Source organism: Quercus lobata, chromosome 4 (assembly GCF_001633185.2).
Source record: "Quercus lobata isolate SW786 chromosome 4, ValleyOak3.0 Primary Assembly, whole genome shotgun sequence".
NCBI lineage: Eukaryota > Viridiplantae > Streptophyta > Magnoliopsida > Fagales > Fagaceae > Quercus > Quercus lobata.
In genome coordinates this window covers 59,379,757-59,405,616 of record NC_044907.1, presented here as the reverse complement: position 1 = coordinate 59,405,616, position 25,860 = coordinate 59,379,757, and the positions used below count along the sequence as shown (strand labels likewise).

Sequence of the window (25,860 nt, the reverse complement as noted above, 5' to 3'; positions counted from 1 at the left end):
TGTGATTTGAGAAAATCTAAGTGCAATTTTTTAAAGTAAAATAATATTAATATTTTTAATTAAATTCAATCATATAACAAGATCGTTGACATTTGATATTATTTGTACTCTAGAATCCAAAATATGCGTTAGAATATATAATGTACTTTATCTCTGAGAAACATATAACAAGATCGTTGACATTTGACAAAGAATTCAAACTATTATTATGAAATCTACCATGAAGGATCATTCTCTGCAATAGCTCTTTTATGGCCTAAAATATATAGGAAAAAAAGACTGAAAAGAAAACATACAACTTGTTTTAGCATTTTCTAATTGGATACTGGTACTGGAACCTTCATTTTTAGGTGAACAAACTAAATTAGATGTACATTAAATTGTTCCTATACTATCGTGAAGGATTGCCTATCATTTCTGAACCGATTAAAATAAGGTTTTCAATGTTGATGTAACCCTTTACCACTATACTATGTCTATTAAATGCAACCATACGAGTGTGTTCATTCAATATTTCTTGTCCACACAATCACTTTGTGGAGTAGGAGGCATGGCAACCAATTTCTACATCAATCAGAGAAAGCATTCATTATGTTCGAAACTATACATTCTAACAGTCATCTTCGTTATCAATATATACCCATACCCAAATTACAAGTGATGATGAATGAATTGCATAACCAGAAAGAAATGTAGACCACATATGGCATGACTTCTTGTATCATAGCTGTCGGTGGGTGGTGAAGGAAACAACCAGCATTAGATGCCATAGCCCCACACAAAATCCAGTGCGATCCTACAACTTTCATTACTTCTTTTTTGGTGGGGAAGGGAGGGATCCATCAATTTACTTGCAATGTATTTCCATTTCCCATGTACTTGGGTAAAATTTGTATGTTGTTTATGTTGAAACTCTAAAGCTTTGGTAATTTTGGGTTCAAGTGATAGTTTAGTGATAATGATATCTTGTCATCTATTTAAGGCTTAAACCCCGACTCCTCCCTTTTCTATTATCCACTTATCTAAAAAAAACAAAGTTTGCAACAACTTTGGATGTTCAAATTTCCAAAAAAGAATGCGAAAAACAATTTAGTTTTGATGACATCACTCTACTCAGTGGCAGAACCATGAATTTTTTCTAAGGGGACCAAATTTTAAGAAGTGCTTGACGAATTTCATTGTATTAATTTACGGGATATATCATATCGATTGTCATAATCCAGATTCTTGTTCTAAGAAAACAATATTTATTTTTAGGTTGACGACTTTGGCCCTTTCACTTAACCCAAAAAAAAAAAAAAAGAAAAAAAAGAAAAGAAAAAGAAAGCGATGACCCTTTCTAAATTTTATAAACTAGTTATAGAACAAATGGAAAAAGAAAAAGAAAAATTGTGTGAAAAGTTAGTGTAAACTACTATTTAGATATGATAGATAAAACCAAACAATTATAAGCAATTTTTTTCTCTTTTATCTCAAAACCAAATATTAATACATCAATATATAATAAACAAACAAGATTATCATTCATATATATATAAACTATTTTAAAAAAAATATTATATGACATTCATTCCTAACAATACTGTTATTTGTTCGCTCAATTACAAGGTTATATATTTTATTATATAAAGTTAATATAGAGATGTAAACGGATTTATTATTAATTTTTTTAAGTAAGTTAGGAAAGAAGCCACTAATTGAAAGTTAGCAAACTTTTTTAAGACTTGGAAAAATGATATGACGGTACAATTGTACCAGACACAGCATTGAGCACACAGTAATAATTTTTGACATTACATGGTAAACTAAAACTAATTTAGTTAGTTGGTTGGTTCTAAAGAATCTAAACTAATGTCTAAATTCAGTTCGTTTTAGTATTTATTCTTTAGTAGAAGCTAAATGGTCTCTCAAATGTAATGTTTTTGGCTCTTTTAATGTAGATAAATGCCCCTATTATTTTGAGTCTGATATTAGGAACGAAGCTTGTTCCTTTGTATAGCTTTGGTTTTTTCCTTCGTTAGTAAAGTATTTTCTTGCATAAAAAAAAGCGAGAGAGAGAGAGAGAGACTTTTTTTTTTTTTTTTTTCTTTTTTCGGTAGTGTTGATCTATGAAATGTGTTTTGTAGGGTTTGGAAGGTCATGAGGCTAAGAAATGGGCCATCTGATGGGTATTTTTTTTAATTTTTTTTTTACCAATTTAATTGTTGGGTTTTTCTAGATTACTTCAAAGTTTTGATGGACCAATTGTAAATATTTAGGACCTAAATTTTACATTTTGATAGGTCAAATTCTTAAAAAAAAAAAAATTCAAGCAAACCAAATTCTAACTAAAATTTGAGTGGAGCCCGCAAGTAAATTTTTGTTGAGTTAGTGGTTTTATTGCATATTCATGCTAGAGTTAACAAAAAAAATTTTAAAAACAAGGGGAGCCACGACTCCAATGTGACTCTGCTACTGAGGATGTGTTTAAATATCGCTTATTTTGCTAAAAATTGAAAACTGAAAACACTGTAACAAAATAATTTTTAAATATGTAAGTAGTGTCATGAGACCCATTTTTAATGAAAATTTTGTTGAAAAAAGAAGTTTGTGGGTCCCGTGAACAAAAAAAAAATTTATTGAGTTAGTGGTTTTATTGCATATTCATGCTAGAGTTAACAAATTTTTTTTTAAAAACAAGGGGAGCCACGACTCCAATGTGACTCTGCTACTGAGGGTGTGTTTAAATATCGCTTATTTTGCTAAAAATTGAAAACTGAAAACACTGTAACAAAATAATTTTTAAATGTGTAAGTAGTGTGGGACCCATTTTTAATGAAAATTTTGTTGAAAAAAGAAGTTTGTGGGTCTCGTGAACAATGCACGGAATCCACTGGAAAGCACTGAAATGCGCTTCTCAATGAAAAAAAAAAGCATGAAACACTGGACGCCAGATGTGGACGTGTATCCAAATGTACACTAACTCTACTATCACAGTAGCAGAAACTTCTGCTACCAACTTTTAATTAGGGATCAATGAATTTATTAAACAAAAATATGAGAATATCATAAAAAGAAACCCCACTATTGAGTGTTCGTTTGAGAACAACTTATCTAGTCTATTGCTAAATTTTTTTTACTGAAAGTGTTATAAAAGTATACTTGTACCTTAATTTAAAAAAAAAAAAAAAAAGTGAGGTTTTTAAAAGTTGTATATAAAAGTTAAAAGCTAAAACTCCTGAGTATGTCAAACATTCAAGGTAGGTAGAGTCTAATTACATTCAAATTACTAATATCTTCTACTCTTCTATTGTAATAAAAACAATATAAAGTGTGAGTTTGGATAGCGCGTTTTGCGTGTTTCAATGCGGTTGCATTTTTTTGTGTGGGTCCCGTGCGTTGTTCACGGGACCTGTAAGTACGGATTTCAGCAAATTTTTTTTTTTTTAAATTGAATTCCATGGCACTATTCAAATATTAAAAAATTATTTTGTTACGGTGTTTTTAATTTTTAGTTTTCAGTTTTCAACAATAAGCGGTATTCAAATAGACCCAAAGTGAGTAATTGTGAAGCAGACTAAAAGTCAAGCAACTTAAAACATTAAACATAGCACCATCACTTGTACACAACCTGAACCACCGAAACCATAATTAGCCCCTTTTGTGGCTACCACGTCACAACCACAACCACCACTTCCTTGTCAACCTGCATGGCATGGGCCACAACAAGCCCGACAGTATTCCAGACATCATAACGAGTGATGCATTACTCATAGTCATAGCACATGCAAAGGCATCTAAACTTTTATTTTTATTTATGGGAAATGCTAATAGATGCCCTTAAGGCAATCGTTAATAATCTATTTAAAGAAAGTTTTTATGAGAAAAGAAAAAAAAAACAATTAATGTTTTGACAGTTTTTTTTTTTTTTTTCATGAAAGTGGAGTCAAAACTTTCCAAAAATGGATTATTAATCATTGACCTAAGGGCCCTCGTTAACATGACCATTTATTTATTTATGAGTCAAGTTAATGGATATCTTTATGGGCAATTGTTAATAAACCATATTAGAAAATGTTTTAATATTATATTTATGGGAAATATAAAGAACTATTAGAAAATTTAATCAATTTATTATTTTCCTATAAAATATTTTTAAAAATAGTTTTTAAACGGATACCCAACATTTCCCTATTTATATATGTTTCTTTTTTGTTTTTTCTTTTTCTTTTGTGAAAGAGGTGAAAGAGTGCAATTTAGACCCCAATCACATGACTGGATAGTTGTGCCCGACTTATTTAATATATAGTTAATTTTATTATTTATTTTTTTTGAAAAATACATTTCATTTGGGAACCTATTTAAAGACCCTACAATTAAGAATTGGTATGCTTTGCTTGACTAGTAAAAGTTTCAGTTAACGGGATGTGCTAGGGCATCTGTTAACTTTTCTCCTAATTTTATTAGGGTTCGAATTTTCTCTAATGGATTGGTGCTGATTCCAGACAATAAGCAACCATTGATTTTGATTCCTAGATTTCTTTGAAGAGTTTTTTGTTGCATCAACTTGTCAGGGAAAAAAAATCAGTTTTTAATTTTTAATTTTAATTTTTTGTTATATATATATATATATATATTTTTTTTGATATTAGTAAAAAGAAAAAGAAAAAAAAGAACAGGTTTACGAAAATAAAAAACACATAGTTCGAGCCAAAAAAGTATGAATTAACTCCTCGCTAGAGGAAACTAATCCATCATAACTGATTGGGTACAATGAAGGAAAAACTCAATGAAAAATACCCATTCCCAATCCTATCAAGGTGACCTACATCATTGAAACAGTTTGGGAAGGGAAAAAGTGTAATACTGACCACAGAGCACAATTTGATGATTACATAATGAGATGTGAGTCATGCAGTTAAGGATGAGACGATGATTTTGAACAGGTTTGGGACAGCGCTCATTGATACCTCAAAAAGGAGCTTGTTTTCAGTAGGTCACTCCTTAGATTTGGCATTCACCTTAGTCTGAAACTATGAACAGATCACTAAGCCCAAGTTTGTGAGGTGCTTCGAACCTGCATTTAGTTCTCAACCTTTAGGTAGTATACCACTGATAGCTCCACCATAACCCAAACCCAAACCTGGTAATGTACTAGTTAGTAGAGATAACACAGGAAAAATGGGGTAGCAAACCCCACAAACTAATTTCTCAGATCCGATCCGATGCTTTCAGTACCAGGGTTTTCATCATGCTGCTGCCAAATGTGACAATAAAGTCATTATTGATGGAGATCATGCAGATGACGAAAATGACCTTAAAGAAAAAAATCTGAGCCTAAGATGACATTCAGGACATAATATTGAAGTTGTATTACTTCCAAGTAGAACACCAAGGGTGTAGTCTCCATATACCAAAGTGGATTTAGTTAATTGTTTATTAGAAAATCCTAAAGGGGCAACAAAAGAAAAGAACTTAAGCATCATAAGCCCAATAGAACTTAAAAGGGACATCAAATGAAAATTCCATTCTCCATGTAGCCTAACATGTACCCAATAGTTCTATCAATAGATCTACATGCATGTGTCTCTTTGAGGTCATGCTTGGTTATACTTCTAGGATGCCTTCAGATATTCTCCCGACGTGACTGCATATTAAGAGTATTTGAGTTAGCAGGAGCATTTGCAGGACATGTTATTGCATCATGAGATCCGCAAACAAATTTAAGCAAGTGATAATCAATATAAAAGTCAAGCTTATTCATGCTATATGGAATTTGAATTAGAAGAGTATATAATGGTTCCAATTAGGCCCAAGTGGGTTCCCTCCAAAACCACTAGGAAACTGCAAGATTTTAGTACCAGACCATTCAAAGTGGTGAAGCAGGTCATACCGAATGCTTATGTCATTGATGTTTCATCTTATAGAGGTCTAGCAGTTATCCTGGATGACCTTTTTTATGAGCCTTCCCATGACTTAATTGTGAACCTTATACCTAATCCAGCACCAATAAACCTTCCATCAAAATGTAAAGAACACATTAATACTATTTTGGATGAACAGATTATTTTCACCAGGGACAGAAGTGATCAACGCTACAGTCGCTACTAGTTCGTTGGAAGAGATGACCAAATTTAGATTGCACTTGTATCACCAGAGAGGAGCCATAACAACTAGACCTTGAACTCTTGGAGAGATACTAAAACCACCAAAGAGCAACACTTGACAGAGTTGAGTTTCTCCCACTTTGAGGTAGTTGGCACATACACCAGATGCAGGTCCCTAATCACATGGCTAAACAATGGATGCCCGCTGTTAGTTAGGCCCAATTGACTTAATAAATCCTGTTTAATTTGGAATTTTAATGTTATTGGATTTTATGTAATTACTTAAATTTTAATTTTATTGGATTTCATGTAATCACTTAAAGAGTTATTTCCTTTCTTACTTGGTTAACAAAGTATCATTACCCTTCCCTGCTTGGTTAGCAAGTTAGTTCCTTTCCTGATGAAATTTGGGAGTCCTATTTAAAGGCCCCAAAACTTAGTATTGGTTTCTTCAGCTGATTAATAAAAAGAACTGTTGGAATTTTCTCCAAAGGCTTGACGTTGACTTCAGGCAGCCCTAGATGCTAACTCCAATGTTTTATTTTCTTTTCCCCGCTTGATGCTGGTTCTAAACAATCTTAAGGTTTTGATTCTCAGGCTTATCCATCCCTCTTTTTTATTTTTTTATTTATATTTTTTCTGTTTCATTGTCCCTACAAATTTCTTTTAGAATGTTGTGCTATATCACACTACATGCAAAGAACTTTAAAATGATATGCTCAGATACATTGAATGCTTTTCTTAAAAGTAAAGCTCAATCAAGACTATAAGAAATACAGAAGACCTGTTACATGTTAATGGACATTTGTTAGGATTCCCTCCATCTAAATCTTCTAAACTCAGACATCTTTATAGGCAATGTAAATCAGTAAAAGACAAAACTGATATATATATATATATATATATTCCTTTCAAGAAAGAGATACCAGAGAATGTTGCACTTCACTTAGAGATAAATTATCACGATGAATCTGTTCTTCGATCAACATAAACTTCAAGAAGACTTTCTGAATGTTCATTTAGCATCTTCGGCAATTCGATTAGCATACTTGGAGGGGCAAAATACATGTGTAGTGACATCATGCAAACAACAATACCCAAGAAAAGCTGCAGCAGCACAAGAAAAAAAAAACGTTATTATTTGGCAATTGCCAGATGAAATGGGAAGTGAATATGACATAAGGAGCACCAGATAAACAGTCAAGTTTTACAAGGATCTTGTTATCCATGAATGGCGAAGATATGAATTGAAACTTCTAACCAATTATATGTTTTCATAGCATTTAAGGGCATAAACTAGTCCTAAAGAATGGCAAAACATTGATTTAAAAATTTCTATAGAACATAAAACAATTTCAATCCAGTTATAGTACTCAAATGCTTACCACGAAATAAGAAAATTATAGAAAATGCAGAAGAAACCAATTTCATAGGCATGGAATCTTACCTGCAACGTTGGCCTGAAATCAAAGAGGAATAGAGACAGAACCATCGTCAGTGGCATTGCCATTGATGTGGAATACACCTAAAGCAAAAGCAAAAGCAAAAGCAAAAATAAAACAACAATTAAGAGGAATGCAAGAGAACAATGAGTTGTTTTATCCCAAGTACCCAAATAAAAATACCATACATTCCTAGTTATCACAAGTAAATATATCAATGAGACAAGTGCAAGCCAAATGGGCACTCAATATAAACTTATGGAGAAACAGACAAAAGCACAGAAACTGCAAACAGGTGAAAGGAGTCACCTTTACAATACTGTCGGCATATTTCATTAACCAAGAAACCAAAAGTCCTGTTGAACCTAGATTTAACACTACCAGCCAGGTTGTGAAACTGTATCCGTTGAAAAGGCGTTGCCACCATGGCCCTTTCTCAAATTCATTTCTGAAATCATCCAAGAGAAGCCGTGCCATATTGAAAATAGCCCCAAATCTGGAAAAATATGTACCATTCTGAATTATTTCTAGCCCAAAGCTTCTAATAACTACAGGCATTTTGCTCATGATAATCACCTTTCACAAACTTGAAAGTCGTAACATTTTAGTTGACAAGTGACCATGTAACATAATCTGATGTTTCCAAAACAAGTATATTTAATTTTCTGCAAGGGAAAATAATAGTTTTATTATTTTCTGCAATTTTAGAAATTGGCATCAGAATGCCACACTATGTATCCCTAGGTAGATTATGGCTATTCCTCTTATTCAAATTCTTAAATGAGGATTTACCTAACTAGATAGAAATGGAGCTCTTTTTACAAGTAGGTGCCAAGGGTGTTTTGCAGGGAGCATCTGTATTACCCATTGTTGTTTTGAAAAACATCTTGCAAACATCACCTGATCATTTAAATTGACACCTAAGGAAAACTCATGCAGAAATATAGGTGGAGTACTTATGAGGACACTGCTAAATCTTAATATTGTTGTAAAGATCAAATACAAATCCAATCTTTTAGGTACAAACTTAATAAGCCACAAGGACCACACAATTCCAGTTTTTCAATCTATGTCAATCTATGGACAATGTAAGCTGTTCTGCCTGAAGGTTTTTAATTGTTCTCTATACTTTTTATCAATATTATTAAGTAATTATTTACAATTAGTAACATCCACCTGGAGTAAAAAAAATGCAAAATAAATAACCAACTTTCAAGAATTTTGTGCAACTAATCACATAGGCAACAAAGGAGGCAGGTAAAATCTACTTACAAAAAAGAACTTTCAAGAATCCATCATTAAAATACGTGCATAGTTTTGGTTATATATATACTCTGTTCTCTTAAAACCGAGAGTTTATCAGCAGTATGTAAAGAAAGGCCACCTACGTGTATAATTGTACATTCTGCCAGTATAAAGTATCATCATTCTTCTTCATCAAAAACTCTGTGTATATGCCAGCTAATGCTGAAAGACAAGCAGACAGAATTCCGAACATGTATCCCTGAATTGGTGCTGAGAAAAGGGAGTCACATGAAGCCTCTCCACAGCCTTTGACCTTGATTAAGAGAATGCAAAAAGTTCTTTCTGAAGGCAATATTCACATGTAGGGGATAACATACACTAAATTATTTAAAAAGTGAGATAGCAGTCAAAGTAAACAAGTGCAAATATATAGGAATTGCTAAAGAGAAATCACAGCATAGCTCAAGATCAGGTCTGATTGGTCCAAAACTATGCTATAACAGCTGCATGTAGAGTATTCTATGTATCAACAAACATCGTGATCCATACCAAACAAACTCGATACTGGTATTGATAGATTGCTATGCATCAATCAGTAGTCAGATTAGATATTATATCACATTCTCAATTATAAAAGCCTACATTCCCCAAAAGGAAAAAATAAAATTGAAAGGCAAAAATTTATTTTAAGCATTGTTTATCACAGTTGCAAAGTATACCTTTATTTATTGCACTATATGAGCTTGTTCCCAATTACTAGGCATCTCTGTATGCTTCTCACAAACTCTTATTTGGAATTCAGGTATCATGTGGTACATTTAGGGCATGTTTGGCACACTAAATTAGGATTACAATAGGAATGGTATTCTTTATTATGGGAAAATGTGTTGTAATGGAATAACTAAATGTATTGATATGTTTGGTTGTGAATTGTAACATTAGAATAAAACTTATGATCTATTTTAGGAAATATCCTACTCATACAATTATATTTTCTAAAAAATAATATTTTTTGAATCTGAGAGAGATGACTTTGGAAATAATATTATAGGCATGGAAACATAACACTTTCCAATTTCATAACTTGGTTACAAGGTGATATACAAGAGTTGATTGACACCTTGGTGAATTGAAGTCATCAATTCTCTTTTAGTTCTTATTACAATTTCATAACAGTCAAAATGTTTCTCAATATAAACACTATTGATTGTAGAGCTACAATTAGATGGTCAGATCAACTACTGTAATAGGATAGCTGCTTTGCAAAAACAATAATGACTGCAGGTATGCAGGTAACATGTGAAATAGAAATTTCAAGCATAATAATATTCATGGACACCTTGAGCATCTATAATATATAGTTTAAGACAAAATCAATAAGAGGCAGATCAGATTAAAGGCAATTACAATATAAACCAGAAAATTAAGGATACACACAAATGATTTAGCAGCACCTGGCTCATAGTTGTTCCAACGGCCAATAGAACAATCGCCATCCATTGCAAATTAGAAAGCTTTCTCCTCAAGAATAGCCTATAACAGGAAATAAAAATATTTGCTAATTTGTGAAATTAGATCAACCTCAGAAAGAAAAAAACTACAATAAATTTGAAGTAGGTGAAAAACCATTTTGGGGATCACTGTAAATTTGGTCCCTATATTTTGGTAGCAATCAATTTGTTCCTATTATTTTCAATTTGCAATCAATTTCTGTTAGTGAGTTGACAGTAGAGACCATATTGACATTGTAAAGTTGTGAATTTGAGCTTTCAGACTACAAGTTGAAAATAACAGGGACTCTGCCAAATTGACTACAAGTTGAAGATAATAGGGACTAAATTGACTGTTATCAAAATGTAAGAATCAAATTGATAGCGATCCCATAATGTAGGGACTAGAAATGGTAATTTTGCCTTTAAAGTAAATCTCAATGATCAATAAATGAAGACAATTTGAATAGCAAAAATAGTTGATGAGTTGTAGCTCCTTAAAAGACTAGAGAAGCACCTGAACAATATTCCAGTTGTGACAATCTTGAGATTTCCCATGATTTGATATGTGGATGCATCCACATATGCTAGGGTAGCAAACTGAACATTGTTGTGGATCAGGTATATGATTGAAGGAATAGGGAACAAACGGACACTCTTCCAATCTGTAGTCATCTTTGGAGGTGGTGACTTCTGGATCTCTTTCCAAAGAAGAAAACTCGATACTAGAAGCTGAAATATTAACAGGCAATGAATTAGTTTGACAGTGTAGACAAAACGTTTCTAGTCTGAAAATCGACGGAAAATATGTAACAAATTTTTATTATTTATTGTGAAGATGGATTACAATCTAGGAAGCACGGACGAGAGTACGGGTACGACACGGCAACACAAGCAATTTCTGAAAATTTACAACATGACACAATAGGTACAACAGCCCAAATGAAATGTCCGTCTGTGCTTCTAGTTCTAGATTACATTCACTATGATAATCCTATACAAAAGTATTTATTTCTCCGATTCTTCTCTTTGACAGTAATTTCAATTCAAGGGTTTAGAGAGAATTTTCATTCTTCGCATTCTTTTAGAGTGAAGTATTTCAATTTGATTCTACTCTACAGTCTACAGAAGACCAAGGCAAGCACAGACAGTGAAAAAAAGTAAGTACCTTAAAAACTTCGGCCAGAAAGGGAACAGTTGCGTAGTCATACCTATATCTGCCATTAGTCATTGAAAGCGTCGTCAAAATTCCCTGTGGAACAAAGAAGATATTTATATTTTGGTGCTGTAATCTGTAATCTGTAATCTCAAAATTTGGTTGGTTATGGGAAAAGTTGCTCATTTTTGGAGTCAACACTCATACAAATATATAAAAAACAATCCATGTTAAATCAGTAAGAATGAATAAAGACATTTGCTAATAAGAGAAGAGAAGACCTGAGAGCTGGTCAGAATGGTCAGCAGAGACGCCACCAGATACCACTGCATATTTGCTCCGATTCCGAGACCAGATACAAGACTTCTGTGAGGGTGATCACCCAAAACCAAAGCGCTGCGTTTTTGCCTTGTTCACCATCGTTGGTTCCTTTTCCTCATTAGTGTTTTTATTTTTTTATTTTGATTGAACAAGCAGACTTGGTTGTAGGTCGTTGATACCCATTTTCGTGATACCTTTTTTTTTTTTAATTTTGGCAAAGCCAAATTCATTGTATAATATTTTTTATTTATTTATATTAAGCATGACCCAAGCCAGTCTAACATATTAGAAGGGAATCCAGGGAGTGTGGTTTGAAGGGTATAGGTCAGTTTCTTTTTGTTCTTTTGCATGAGCCTAGCCCATGTGTAATACGAAGTGGGCAAGGGACATTGGTATCACTTCAGCCTTATGGAGAAGGTCTTGTACCTAAAATTTTCACTTAGAAAAGGCTCCATGCTCTGGTTGATTGTGCTCCTAATTTTCGGCCCAACTCCATTTTCCACACAAAAACATAGCTGGCACTAAAACTAGGCAGTCTAGCCCATTGTAGCCAACATTTGTAGGTGCTAAGACCCTGCAACGACCAAAAGTAGTAGCTATTTAGAGCAAATAACTTTATTTCCCAAATCATGCTAATAGCATGTCAAACTTTTCCCTAAACAAAAGCAACTCAAGGCAAGACATCAAATTAGTGTCATAGGGAATAAAAACCTCTTCTACTACCTAAAAACCAGTCATTAGTGTAGACATCGTATTTTGTACCCGTTAATAAATTTTAGTCCCTGGCCCTAATGATGAGCTTGACATATGTCAACCAAAGGTAATTAAAGAATTCACAATAATTTGGAAGTAATTACAACTCAAAAGTGCTCAAATCGCTTTGAAATCAATATTGAAAAATGACCTTTGCTCACTGTTTTGACCATAAATTTTGATCCACAAAGAAGTTTTGGGTGAAGTTTGTTTCATTGGAAATTAGACATCCTGGACTTCAATTTGAGCACAAATTTTTCCTAATTTGGACTTATATTGAGTGATTTATGACTATTTGAAGTTGGGCTAACTAGGCACTCCGATTTTCTGGGTTTAAAACTTCCTTTTAAGGGCCCAAAACATCATTATTTGATGTGGGCCGGCCCATAGACCTTTGAGAACATCTAGAGATCAATAAAAAACCCTAAAAATCCTAATTTTAACTTATAAATACTCACCTTATGTCTCCAATCAAAACCCTAGCTAGAGAGAGTGATTTTTTGGCCTCCATCTTCTTTAAAACCTTTTTTCTCTTTTCAAAACCCGAGGATAGCACCTTAGAATGCTCTTTACAAAATTAAAACCTCTCTTTAGTTAGTTCTAAGGTAGAAACTATTTTCCAAAATTGATTTCTCAAAAACCTTTTTCAATTAAAGTTTGTTCTTGAGTTGTGATTACCTAAATTATTGTATTCTTTTAAGTATTCTTGTCCTATCAATCTAATGTCTGTGTTGTGGCACTAAGGGGTCTGTTAAACAAACTCTAAACTCATAATCTAAAGCAAGGTGAGTTTTCTTTCCATGAACTCTTTCTTTGTTTAATAAAATTCACATGAGTTTCTTAACATAGTTTTTATATTAGTTTTATTTGATTTGTTTGATGTTCATGACTATGTTTGATATGTATTAATCTGATTCTAGGTTGTTTATAATATGTTCTTCTTGTTCTTATATTGTTGCAATTCCTAGGTTAGTTTAACATGTTTATTGATTTAATGTAGTTTAGTTTAATTGTTTGTTTTGTTTCATGTTTTGTTGTTTATGTTGATGTTTTATGTTTTTGTTTTAGGTTAGTTTAGTTTTTTAGGGTTTCTAACACGCTTGTTTGATCTCACATGTTATATGTTTGTTTAATTAAATCTCTAAAAATGTAGTTTTTTTTCTAAATCTGTATTAAAGGCTGCGTACGCATACTTGAGTATGCACACTCACCTTGAATCCAGAATAGGGTAAAATCTTGTATTTATTATCTTTGATCATTTTCCATATGTTATTTGATTTTGTTTGACTCTGTTTTAAGTTAATTATTTAGGTTTAATTGCTTTCCATGTTTGTTTGAATCTTTTGCCATGTTTAGCTTATTTTATAACCTTTCCTTATGTGTATGTTTTAATTGTTTTCTTCTTCCTTTTAGTATAATATGATTGACTTGTGTTTTATTTGTTTCCTTTTATATTGTGGTGTGATATTTAATTATTGGTGTCTTATTATTTTCCACGTTGTTTGAGTATTTTTTTGCCACGTTTAGTTTATTTGATTTTCTTTCCTTGTGTGTTTTATTTAATTGTCAACTTGCCATGTTTGTTTTATTTTGTTTGTTTGTGTTTGGTTTGTTTCCTTTTATATTGTGATATGTTTCTAACATGTTATGTGCTTTCCTTAAGTGCATGATGTATGTTTAGGACAAGGATTATGGCTCTCTTAATAAACTCTTTAATTAAATATGGTTTAGCAACACATAATGGAGGCCAGCCCACAAGCCGAGTGGTCTTGGGTGCCTAACACCTTCCCAAGTCGTACCCAAACTCTGGACCCATAATTTGGTACATGGACCCATGTGTGTAAGTGATTGGCTCAAAAGGCCCAATATGGTTCCAAGATCTAATCTAGGTAGCGACTCCATTAATCCATAGTGGTGACTCCATTGGGGAAAACATGAAGTTTAACTCTAACGTGTTGTTAGGCCATAATTAAATAAAGATTTTATTAATTGAGCCCAATCCTATTTTATTTTGTTTGCATACATTTCATTTGGTTCTTTTGTCCCTTTTACCTCGGTTAGTGATGAGTAGGAAGATGGAAGGCTCTACTAGGGCCCAAATCTTCTGGAGTTCATCCCACCAACTCACAATCAGTGCCATTGCCTATGATGGGCTTTGAGTATGTTAATGGTTTGCCACCAATCCACAAAGGTCCACTTAGGCCCTCGATTGGAATCATGGCCCAAAATTCCCCTTAGGTTCTTTAGAAATGTTCATTTGTGGAGTCAAGCCCAAATTTCAAATGAATGATGAACAAAAGCTAATGGTGTTTCAACAAGAGAGAAATCAAAGTGCCAATAATAAAAATGCAAAACATACACTTAGAACATCAAATCTGAAACTTTTACCCATTAGACAGCATGAAGAGAAAATTGAGAGAGGGAAAGTTCCTATGTACTAGTATTTCCACCCGCCAAGTTCCTTTGTACTAGTATTTAATTTGTGTTTCTTTTAGTCCAACTTATATGTATTATTGTGTTTTATTTATTTATTTATCAAAATGTGTTATTTATCCATACACACAACAAAGTTTGTAACTTTTTGTTATTTAAGTTGCAATGTTTTGGTGGGCATGCATGCTAGGTGCTTGAGAGAATGATTAAACATGTATACCGCAATTAGCATGCTCTATTTCTGTTTTGTTAAAAAATAAAAACTCTATGGGCATTGTGTGGTATGGCATTTTTAAATTTCATTCAATTAATATAGACCTTGAAAGAGATAGTGAACCCCATCTTTTGTTTTCATTTTAAAGTGGTTCCTGTCTAATCTGTAGGATGTTTTGGTCTCCAAGTCAAGAATATTTCATTTGGGTCTTATTCTTTTTTATTTTTGACTTTTAAATATAATGAAACTGATTTATATTTCAAATTATTTTTTTTTTCAAAAAATTATAAAATTGGATGAAAAATATGATTAGATTCAAGTTCAGAAAATATTTTTGATGCTTAAAGTTTGTGTGTTGATCTATTGTACTTTATTAGTTTTTAGTGAGACTGTTTGAAAATTCTTGAAAAAAAAAGGTTTTCTTTCTAGGAATTTTCAATTTATTTTATTCTCAGGAAAGTTCCTTCTTAGTTCTGAACACAGTAATTCAATTCCTAACCTTTGATGACCACTGATAATAGTTTTTCAATCTGGAAGAAATGGGAATAAAGCTTTAGTATGGTTATGTTACTCAATTCAAGTAAGGGAAAAAGGGAGATGCTATCTTGCAGCTTGTTCATTAGTGTTCCGGGTCATTTACAAAAAAATAAGTGCTTTAAATACTCCTCACTTGAGAATTAACAGCTGCATGTACTCCTTCCAATTGATTTCAAGGGGAGATGACTACCTTCTTATCCCTTGCCTTTCAGTCTCAAATTAATCTATAATAAAAAGCCCCATTAAAAATTGGAGGACCACCACTTTCGGTGGTTCTTCATTCACGCTAGTGTAGTGATTGTTAAGACTTTTTTTTTTCTTTTCTTTTTTTGGAGTTATTGTCATTGTTTTTCCTTTTACTTTTCCCTTCTTGTTTAAAGTGTTTTTACTTTTCACCTATCTACTTAGGCATAATAAAATGATATGCAAATAGTCCTTGATAATTTTGCTTTGTGATACTAATTATTGTGATGAATCGCAAACTAATATCAACATTCACCAGTTTCTTACTGGGTATACAGAAGGTCGGTTTGATTGTTGTTCGTGGCCATTGATACTGAAGCTAAAAGAATGGCCTCCATCTACTTCATTTGAACACTTGCCACGTCATGGTGATGAGTTTATTTGTTGCATGCCGTTTAAGGAATATACACATCCACACAAGGGTATTTTAAGCATTGCTTTCCAGTTGCCCAAAAAATCAAATATGGGTCCTAAGACTAATATTGCATATGGAGTTGCTCAGGAGCTTGGCCATGGAGACTCTATCACTAAGCTTCACTGTAACATGTCTGATGCGGTATGTTTGGTCTTGTTTGATGTGCATTGATAATAGTTTAATTTTGCATATTTATATCATTATTGGAAAGTATTATTATACTTATTTTGAGTTAATTCATGCATTTTATATTTGATTTTGGAATAATGCTGAATAATCAATTTTGTGCTTAATTGAATTTTATTGCATGAATTTGTCTTTTGTAGGAGAATGGAATTAAATAAGTGGATTTTTGCAAAAAAGAAAGCTAATGGACTTTACTTTTACAAGGGCCATGATGAAGTTAAAGAAGGCCAACCCAATTTAAGTCCAATTGGAGCAAGGAATCAAAGGAAATTTGCACCAAATCCAAGTCCAATTTGGATTAGGATTCCAACCTACACATCAGTTAGTATTTTTAGCATAACTTTCGACTCAGACGTCCAATCGAGATGATTCAAGTTGTGCTGGAAATTTAACTTCAAGGGCTACAACTTTGTAGTACCAAAAGTTCTAATTTTGAGGTTAAATGGGCCAAAATCGTCGGTTAATTATAGCCTAAAAATCTGGGATTTTCTCCAAACGGGAATTCAAACTTGTAATAGGATTCCTTGACCTATTTAAAGGCTTTTTAGGGCTAAATTCAAGGAGGCTAGCGTGACAGCTGGGGTTAGAACATATAGGTCGCGGCTACCTCTTTGGTTTTCTTCCATGATAGTTAGTTTTAAATAATTTGTCTAATTTAATGTTTAGTATTTCATTCTTGTGTTTTATTTCTATTATTAGGAGTAGCTAAATTTATAATTGAGTTTGAGGATGAAACCTTGTTAAGGATTATTAGTATTATTTACGTGATTTGATTTTTCCCACAATATTTGTTCTTTAATGATTTAAATTGTTCTTACTTCATATCAATTGACTAAATATGAGATTCTAGATATGAGTTCAATCATGTTTTTCTCATGATTTAGGATTTGTCTTAATTAGTTGAATGCTTGGTTTATTATTTCTTGATTTTAAAATTGGATATCTCTTGTGATTTGTTTGGCTATGAATACAATTGATGATTTGATTTTATACCTAGGAAGCGAAGAAGAGCATGCTTTAGATATTTAAATAGAAGTTTTAATGATAATATTTTCCATGGTAGCAAGATTGATTTCTAGATTATCATATAGTGGTTGGGAAAAATTAATGATCGTAAATATATGCTGATATGAATTAAAAAGGCAGATTCCAAAACCTTAATTCCTTTCTCTAGATTGTTTACATCTCTTTACTTCTTTACATTATATCTTTTGCTTAGTTTATTTAATTTCAAGGCAACCTATTTTTATTAAATTAGATTAGGATTAATTTGGTTAAAATTTGATTAATATTCCTACGTTCATTCAAGTCCCTGTGGGTTTGACCTCGTTCTTGTCAAGCTATACTTCGGTATGGTTTGTACACTTGCGAGTACTTTAAAATTTCACAACATTGTTGAAGCTCTTGCTAATCAATTGGTTCTATTTGTCAAAGGAAAATTTTTGTTTGGTTGAAGTACTGCATGAAAATGTCTATATGAGTTTGTATAGGTTAAAGGAAGTATATGTGAGGGCTAGATGAGTTTGGTAAGGGTTGGCATTTGGTAAACACTGCATGGCCGTTAATTACTGCTCATCACACATTTTACAAAAAATCTCTAGTACCTTCATGTTGACATAAAGCGATGGCTCACATTTTCTCCTTTGAAAGCCATTTTGACGAAAGCAGTCGTCAATCTTACTACAATTGGACATTGAGATCTTGTGTGGGAGGGATAGAGCTATTGGTGTTGGTGCAAAATATATGGACGATGCAGTTGAAGTTATGACTGAGGAAGGAGAAAAGTGATGAATTCTCCTATTGCAGAACACATCAACATTTTGTATCAATAAGTAATGCAATTGAGCCTTGGCAAAGAAAAAAGAGTAGAAATGATCCACTTCGAAACAATTTTTTAGTTTGAGATTTTGAATGTTGTTAAAAAAAAAAAATGTATTTTGGGTACTCTCTCTAAAATATTTTAGTTGGCAAGAGTTGATTTTTTTAGTTGGCTATGGTGGAAGATGTTTAGTCATTATATTGTCAATTGGTGTATCAATGGCCTCTATATTTTGAATTTTGTGTAAAAAACACATATATTGGATACTTTATCGTCTCTCTTGATATAGAACTTTTTAGTCGTTAAGAACTTTGAAAAAAAAAATTTAGTTTGAGTTTTAAATGTTGTGACAAAACTCATGCATTTTGGTTCTCTCTTTATGTTGATATAGAACATTTTAGTTGTCAATAGTTGGCAAAAAAAAAAAAAAAAAAAAAAATTAGTTGGCTAAGATGATAGATCTTTAGTCATCATCTTTTCAATTGGATTATCAATGGATTTTTCATTACCTCACGTATTTATTAAAAAATGTTACTAAAATTAAAATGTAGAAAGTTTAAGAAAAATAATAATTGGAAAATTTATTTTATTGATCTTAAATCCAAATCTAAATTTAGGTATAAAAACAATGGAATTTCAAATTCTTCATTGTATAAAAAGACCCAAACGAGGAATTTAAAAATCAATGGCTTTTTAAATCTATTAATTTTAAAATCAATGGGTTTCAAATCAAGCAAATAGACCTGTTGTGTAACATTTTTATTGTCATTTTGGTCTTGCAAATAGAGGTTTTAGGGGCTATTTTGTTCAATTTTAGATTTCAAGGGTTCTTCGGTCATTTTTTAGGTTTTAGGGGTATTTCAGTAATTTTAAGGTTTTGGGGGGCATTACAGTCATTTTTTAGATTCTAAGTGTATTTCAGTCATTTTTTAGGTTACGGGGCCATTTCGATCATTTTTAAGGTTTTAGTGTCATTTAGTTATTTTTTTGGTTTTAAGGGTGTTCTAGTAATTTTAAAGGGTTTCAAATGTATTTTGGTCATTTTCAAGTGTTAGGGGGTTGTTGGTCACTGTTTTAGGCTTTGAGGGTATTTTGGTCATTTTTAGGTTTTAGGGGTATTTTAGTAATTTTTAGGTTTTAGGGGCAGTACGGTCATTTTTTATATTCTAAGGGTATTTTAGTCATTTTCTAGGTTTCAAGGTCATTTTCTAGGTTCTAAGGGTATTTCGGTAATTTGAGAGGGACTTAGGGGTATTTTGGTCAATTTTTAGGTTTCAAGGGTATGTCCTTTATAAAGTTTTCGGGGTCATTTCAATTATTTTTTAGGTACTAAGGGTATTTTAGTCATTTTTAAGTTTCTAAGGGTATTTTTGATATTCTCTAGGTATAGGGGCATTACTGTCATTTTCTTTTTATTCAAGGGTATTTTGAGAATTTTTTAGGTTTCTTGATTATTTCGATCATTTTTTTTAATGTTTTGGGGTAATTTCGATCATTTTTTAGATTCTAAGGGTATTTTGATAATTTTTTTTAGGTTCTAAAGATATTTTGTTCATTTTTTAGGTTCAAAGGGTATTTTGGTAATTGTTGAGGTTTTCGAGGGTATTTTCACCATTTTCAAGTTTTATGAGGTATTTTGGTTATTTTATAAGTTTCAAGGGTATTTCAAAATTTTTTAAGGTTTCATAGTCATTTCGGTCATTTTTGGGACTTTGTGGGTATTTTGGTCATTTTTTAGATTTAAGGTGCATTATGGTCGTTTTTTAGGTTCTAAGGGCATTACAGTCACTTTTTAAGTTACAAGATAATTTCAGTAATTTTTTAGGTTTCATAGTCATTTAGGTCATTTTTTAGTATCTAAGAGTATTTCGATTATTATTTAGGTTTAAAGCGTATTTTAGTTATTTTTTAGCTTTTAGGGTTATTTTGGGGTAATTTTGAGAGTTTCGGGGTAATTTTGGTCATTTTTAAGTGTTAGGATGCGTTTTGGTAATTTTAGTATATTTAAGGGTATTTCTAAAATTTTTGAGGTTCCAAGAATATTTTTGTTATATATATTCATCGATTATTAGGTAATTTGGTGAGGTTGGATTGGGTTGACTACACTCATTTGTAATGTTGGTTCTACTTAATGTGACGATAGTGATGGTGTCTAAAAATGAGCCAACTCCATATTCGTCCATAGTGGTCGTCTAGAGAAGGAATAACAGAAAACGAGCTACTCGTCCTTAACATGCTCGTCCATAGAGGTTTTTGGACGAGTTCGTCGCGTCCACTCTACAGCTTTTGGACGACCTTCCGTCCATCATTGCTTATGACGAGCTCAATGACGGTTATAGAAAAAAGGAGCATAAAATATAACCTCCATGGCAGTTATGGAGGTGTACTCTAAACTTTCCGGACTCCGTAAAGGTAGGGGAAGTTATTCAATAGATAACCGTTACCTGAACCTATAAAAACATGAATCTCCGACAAACAAAGGTAAGTTTTTCCAGACACAATCCTCATAAGTTTGGAATTCCCTATTTCGGAATAAAAGACTAACTTTATCATCAGAGGGTTTGTGGCCGGTCGACCCCGGTCTCCTCTGATCTTTCGTTTCTTCTTTTTCAGGCCCTTAAAATCATCAAAATCTGTGCCATCCAGCCTACTAATTTTCTAAGAATTATCAGTTGGCATCGTCTGTGGGAAGATTTGTTAGACTTTATTGAGTTTTTACAATTCCTTTCTTTGACAAAAAGGTTGCAATGGTTCGGACTAGATCGAGAGCTACCAGTCTAGGCCATCAAGAAAGTAGGGATGCTTCCAGCCATCCTCATTGCAATCGTCAATCTGCACCTGCCTTGCAACCATCATCTGTTCATGTGCAATCCATGGCAGCCGCTATGGCAGAGATAACTCGCCAGAACCAAGAACTGACAAGGGAGATTCATCTTAGGAGGCAACGACATGAGGCATATGGGGAAGAACAAGACCAGAGCCAAGGAGATGGAAGAAGTGTTGTGCCTGAAAGTCAATCAAGGAGCACCACATCAAGAAGGGTGCCACACTTGGAGAGAGATCGACCAGATGAGGAAGGTTATATATGAGATGAGGGAGAACATGAGAAGAACAAATCCTGTAGAGGATCTAGTTCACCGTACAGATTCCCCTTTCACAGCTTCCATCAATGGTCACCCTTTGCCTCCAAAATTCAAGATGCCTTCCTTGGATTCGTATGATGGAGCGCGTGACCCATTTGATCACATTGTTACTTTTAAGACTACAATGTGCCTTTAGGGTGTCCCTGATGAAATTATGTGTAGAGCCTTTCCTACCACCCTCAAAGGTTTAGCACGAGTGTGGTTCAGTAAAATACCCCCGAATTCAGTAAGTTCTTTCGAAGAGTTGAGCAAGTTGTTCGTTAATAACTTCATTGAGGGACAGAGACACAAGCGTTCTTCATCCAGCCTGTTGACCATAGAACAGGGGGAGAATGAAAGCCTGCAGTCTTTTATCACTCGTTTCAATAGGGAAGCCTTGACGGTGGATAAGGTGGATTATAAGCTAGTACTGGCAGCCTTTCACAACGGGGTTAATTCTGATTTATTCATCCACAAGCTTTATGAGAAGGAGCCCTAATCCATGGCTGAACTCGTCCATTCAGCCCATAACTTTATGAATGTAGAAGACGCGGTCATAGCCAAGAAGAGGAAGAGAGTTGAAAGAATGGATGCAAATCCCATACGCCACTCCGAGTAAGTTCCTCGTCCAAAAAAGGGACGGACGGAAGATAAAAAGGACCGGGATGGTAAGAGGGCTGGTCCTTTAGCACGGAGTCAACAATACATGCCATTGAACACACCGCTTGAATAGGTCCTTATACAAATCAAGGACGATCCTTCCTTGAAATGACCAGAGAAAATGAAGGGAGATCCCAATAAGCGCAATAGAAACAAGTATTGCTGCTTCCATAGAGACCATGGGCATGACACGGACAAATGTTATGATTTAAAATAGCAGATTGAAAATCTTATAAGACAAGGAAAGTTGAGAAATTTCCTTGGACGAGAGCATAAGGATGAGAAGTTGAAAGGGAAGGTAGAAGAGTCGTCGTGCCCCTCGCTAGGAGAGATTAGAGTTATTATAGGAGGAAGCTCAGCTAGTCAGTCGTCCAAGTCCAGGAAGACATATCTGAAAGTAGTGCAAAATGTTCAACTCTCTGGACGATCTCCAAGGACGATGACCACGGACGAGCAAACGATCACATTCACGGACGCGGACGCTGAAAGAGTTCACCACCCCCATGATGATGCCATTTGTTATTACTTTGCTAATTGCCGATTATACAACTTGAAGGGTGTTGGTGGATAACGGAAGTTCAGCAGATATTTTATATTACCTTGCCTTTTAGCAAATGAGGCTTGGACGAGACCAACTTCATCCAGTAAACTCACCCTTGGTAGGATTTGGTGGAATGAAGGTGCAGCCTGTAGGCACTATCACATTACCTGTCGTGGTGAGGGCATACCCAAAACAGGTAGCCAGGGATGTGAATTTCTTGGTGGTAGATTGTTCATCCTCCTACAATGCCATAATTGGAAGATCAACTTTGAATAGTTGGAAAGTAGTTACGTCTACTTACCACCTATCAGTCAAATTTCCAACGGAGCATGGGATAGGACAAGTTCAGGGAGATCAGCTAGTAGCAAGAGAGTGCTACCTGGCCATGTTGGCCATGGACAAGCAAGTTCAGATGATGAATATTGAAGAAAAGAGAATGGTGGTTGAGCCCATTGAAGTATTGGAAGATATTTCTTTAGACGAGAAAAACCCTGAGAGGTGCACTAGGGTTGGAGCAGATTTAGAAGAGATGATTAAGAAGGACCTCGTCTGTTTCTTGAAGAAAAGTATTGATGTATTTGCTTGGAGTCATGAGGACATGCCGGGTATAGACCCTAGCGTCATTACCCACTGTCTAAATGTGTTTCCTTCCTCTAAGCTTGTACGACAGAAGAAAATGGTGTTTGCTCCTAAGAGAGACAATGCTATCAAAGAAGAAGTGCAGAAGTTGATCGTAGCGAAGTTCATTTGAGAAGTTTATTATCCAGACTGGTTGGCCAATGTAGTAATGGTCAAGAAGGCAAACGGTAAGTGGAGAATGTGTGTAGACTTCATCAATCTGAAAAAGGCTTGTCCTAAGGACAGCTACTCGTTACCTCGCATTGACCAGTTGGTAGATTCCATTGCGGTACACAAGCTGCTTAGCTTTATGGATGTTTTCTCCGAATACAATTAGATAAGGATGGACGACACAGATCAAGAAAAGACATCCTTTGTCACAAGCCAAGGCATATTTTGTTATAAGGTGATGCCCTTCGGTTTAAAGAAAGCTGGGGCAACATATCAGATGTTAGTTAACCACATGTTTTGTCCACAAATTAGGCAAAATGTAGAAGTCTACGTCGATGACATGTTGGTGAAAAGTCAGGACGAGGAAAAGCATCTGGACAACCTGCAGGAAAAGTTTGATACACTCAGGCAGTATAACATGAGGTTGAACCTCAGCAAGTGTGCTTTCGGAGTGTCATCCGGGAAATTCCTGGGGTTCATGGTTTCACATAGAGGGATTGAAGCAAATCCAGACAAGATCCAGGCGATACTGAACATGGAACCTCCACAGAATATCAAAGAAGTCCAGTCTCTTATCGGACGAGTCGCTACCCTCAACAGGTTTTTCTCTAAAGCTACTGATAAATGTTTGCCATTTTTTAAGGTACTGAAAAAGGCATTTGAGTGGACGGATGAGTGTCAAAAAGCCTTCCAGGACTTGAAAATCTATCTTACTATGGCTTATTTACTAAGTCCATCCGTGCTGGGAAAGGAGTTGTATTTGTACTTGGAAGTTACTCCACATGCCGTTAGTTCAGCATTGATAAGTGAGGAAAGAAGAGTGCAAAAGCCCGTGTACAATACAAGCAGAGCACTAAGGGGAGCGGAAGGACGATATCCGCTAATAGAGAAGCTGGCTTTTGCATTGATAATGGCTTCCAGGAAGCTAAGGCATTACTTCCAAGCTCATGTCATCAATGTTATGACCAATCATTCATTCAAGAAAGCAATAAACAAGCTAGAAGCTATAGGACGACTGATCCAATGGGCTGTCGAGCTTAGTGAATTTGATATCAAATATCAACCAAGGCAAGCAATAAAAGCTCAAGTCCCAGCAGATTTTATTGCAAAATTCACTTCGAGTTATGAAGACTTAAGCAAGGTAGAGAATAGAAAGAAATGGATCGTCCATGTGGATGGATCATTTACACAACATGCCGGAGGAATAGGAGTTGTTTTATTATCCCGGAGGGAGATAAACTGAATCACAAGGTTCGTCTGCAGTATCAAACGACCAACAATAAAGCTGAGTATGAAGCCCTTATTAAAGGGTTGGAGTTGGCTAAATCTATAGAAGCGGAATCAATACTCATCCTGGGAGACTCTCAGCTAGTCATAGGCCAAGTAAATGGGACATGTGAAGCCAAAGAAGAAAGAATGAAGAAGTACCTTAATAAGGTGGTACACCTTATAAAGAACTTTAAGGAAACTGATTTCATTCAGATCCCAAGACAAGAAAATATGGAAGCAGATACTTTAGCAAAAGAAGCCTTAACAAGCGAAGTAATGGACGAGTTTGATGAAATTCAATACCTGCCCAGCATAGACTTTCCACAGGTGCATCAGATAGAGGGTGAAGAAAATTGTATGACTCCAATAATATCATACTTAAAGGATGGAAAGCTTCCAGAAGGAAAAGATGAGGCCAGGAAGCTCAGAGTCAGATCAACCAGATACGTCCTCATGAACGAGGTGCTATACAAAAGGTGTTTTTCACAACCTTATCTGAGGTGTTTAGCTCCGGATGAGGCCAACTATGTATTGAGGAAGGTTCATGAAGTAGCATGTGGCAACCACTCAGGAGCCAGATCAATTGTTCGTAAAGTCGTCCGCGCAAGCTACTACTGGCCAAACATGCAAGCTGATGCCAAGGTATATGTCAAGGTCTGTGATCAATGCCAACGATTTAGTAATGTCTCCAGACAACCATCAGAATATCTCACCCCAATGATGGCCCCATGGCCTTTTGTACAATGGGGGCTAGACATCTTAGGTCTCTTTCCACTTAGGACGAGGCAGATGAAATTTCTGGTGGTAGGTATTGATTATTTCACCAAGTGAGTAGAGGCAGAACCCTTAGCAAGTATCACGCAATAAAATGTCAAGAGTTTCGTTTGGAAGAACATTGTATACAGGTTTGGGGTGCCCAGAGTATTAGTGTCTAACAACGGACGACAATTTGACATTGCACTTTTCAAGGACTTTTGTGAACATTTTGGAATTCAAAATTATTATTCCTTGCGCGCCCATCCCCAAGCAAACGGCCAGGCTGAAGTTGCAAACCGATTCTTGTTGAAAATCATCAAGACTCGGTTTGAGGGGGCAAAGAGAGTATGACCAGATGAGCTACCAGGTGTTTTATAGGCGTA

The 25,860-nt window shown here is 34.4% G+C and overlaps 1 protein-coding gene across 3 annotated transcripts; it reads right to left on the bottom strand.

Annotated features, from left to right (window-relative positions):
* Positions 1–5,311: 5,311 nt before the first annotated feature.
* Positions 5,312–11,935, bottom strand: LOC115987154 (CMP-sialic acid transporter 1-like). 3 transcript variants are annotated; one of them, XM_031110633.1, is made up of 9 exons: positions 11,701–11,935; positions 11,432–11,480; positions 10,781–10,995; positions 10,228–10,306; positions 8,917–9,086; positions 7,838–8,024; positions 7,534–7,611; positions 7,013–7,193; positions 5,312–5,626 (listed from the first exon to the last, which is right to left on the bottom strand). In XM_031110633.1, the coding sequence occupies exons 3-8, from the start codon at positions 10,936–10,938 to the stop codon at positions 7,047–7,049; spliced, it is 819 nt and encodes a 272-aa protein (XP_030966493.1). In that variant the 5' UTR covers positions 10,939–10,995; positions 11,432–11,480; positions 11,701–11,935; the 3' UTR covers positions 5,312–5,626; positions 7,013–7,046. The 3 variants fall into 3 exon arrangements, with proteins under 3 accessions (XP_030966493.1, XP_030966492.1, XP_030966494.1); XM_031110632.1 differs by having other exon boundaries at positions 11,432–11,515; positions 11,701–11,934; XM_031110634.1 differs by having other exon boundaries at positions 11,475–11,515; positions 11,701–11,746.
* Positions 11,936–25,860: the final 13,925 nt, after the last annotated feature.

Bases quoted from the DNA above. Each gene is read 5' to 3' on its own strand.
- LOC115987154 (XM_031110632.1), bottom strand. From the start codon at position 11,751: ATGCAGTGGTATCTGGTGGCGTCTCTGCTGACCATTCTGACCAGCTCT. The intron at 9,087-10,227 runs GTGCTGCTAAAT...CTCTTAATCAAG, and splicing joins TTGGAACAACTATGAGCCAG to GTCAAAGGCTGTGGAGAGGC. The intron at 8,025-8,916 runs GTAGGTGGCCTT...ATATTTTTCCAG, and splicing joins CAGAATGTACAATTATACAC to ATTTGGGGCTATTTTCAATA.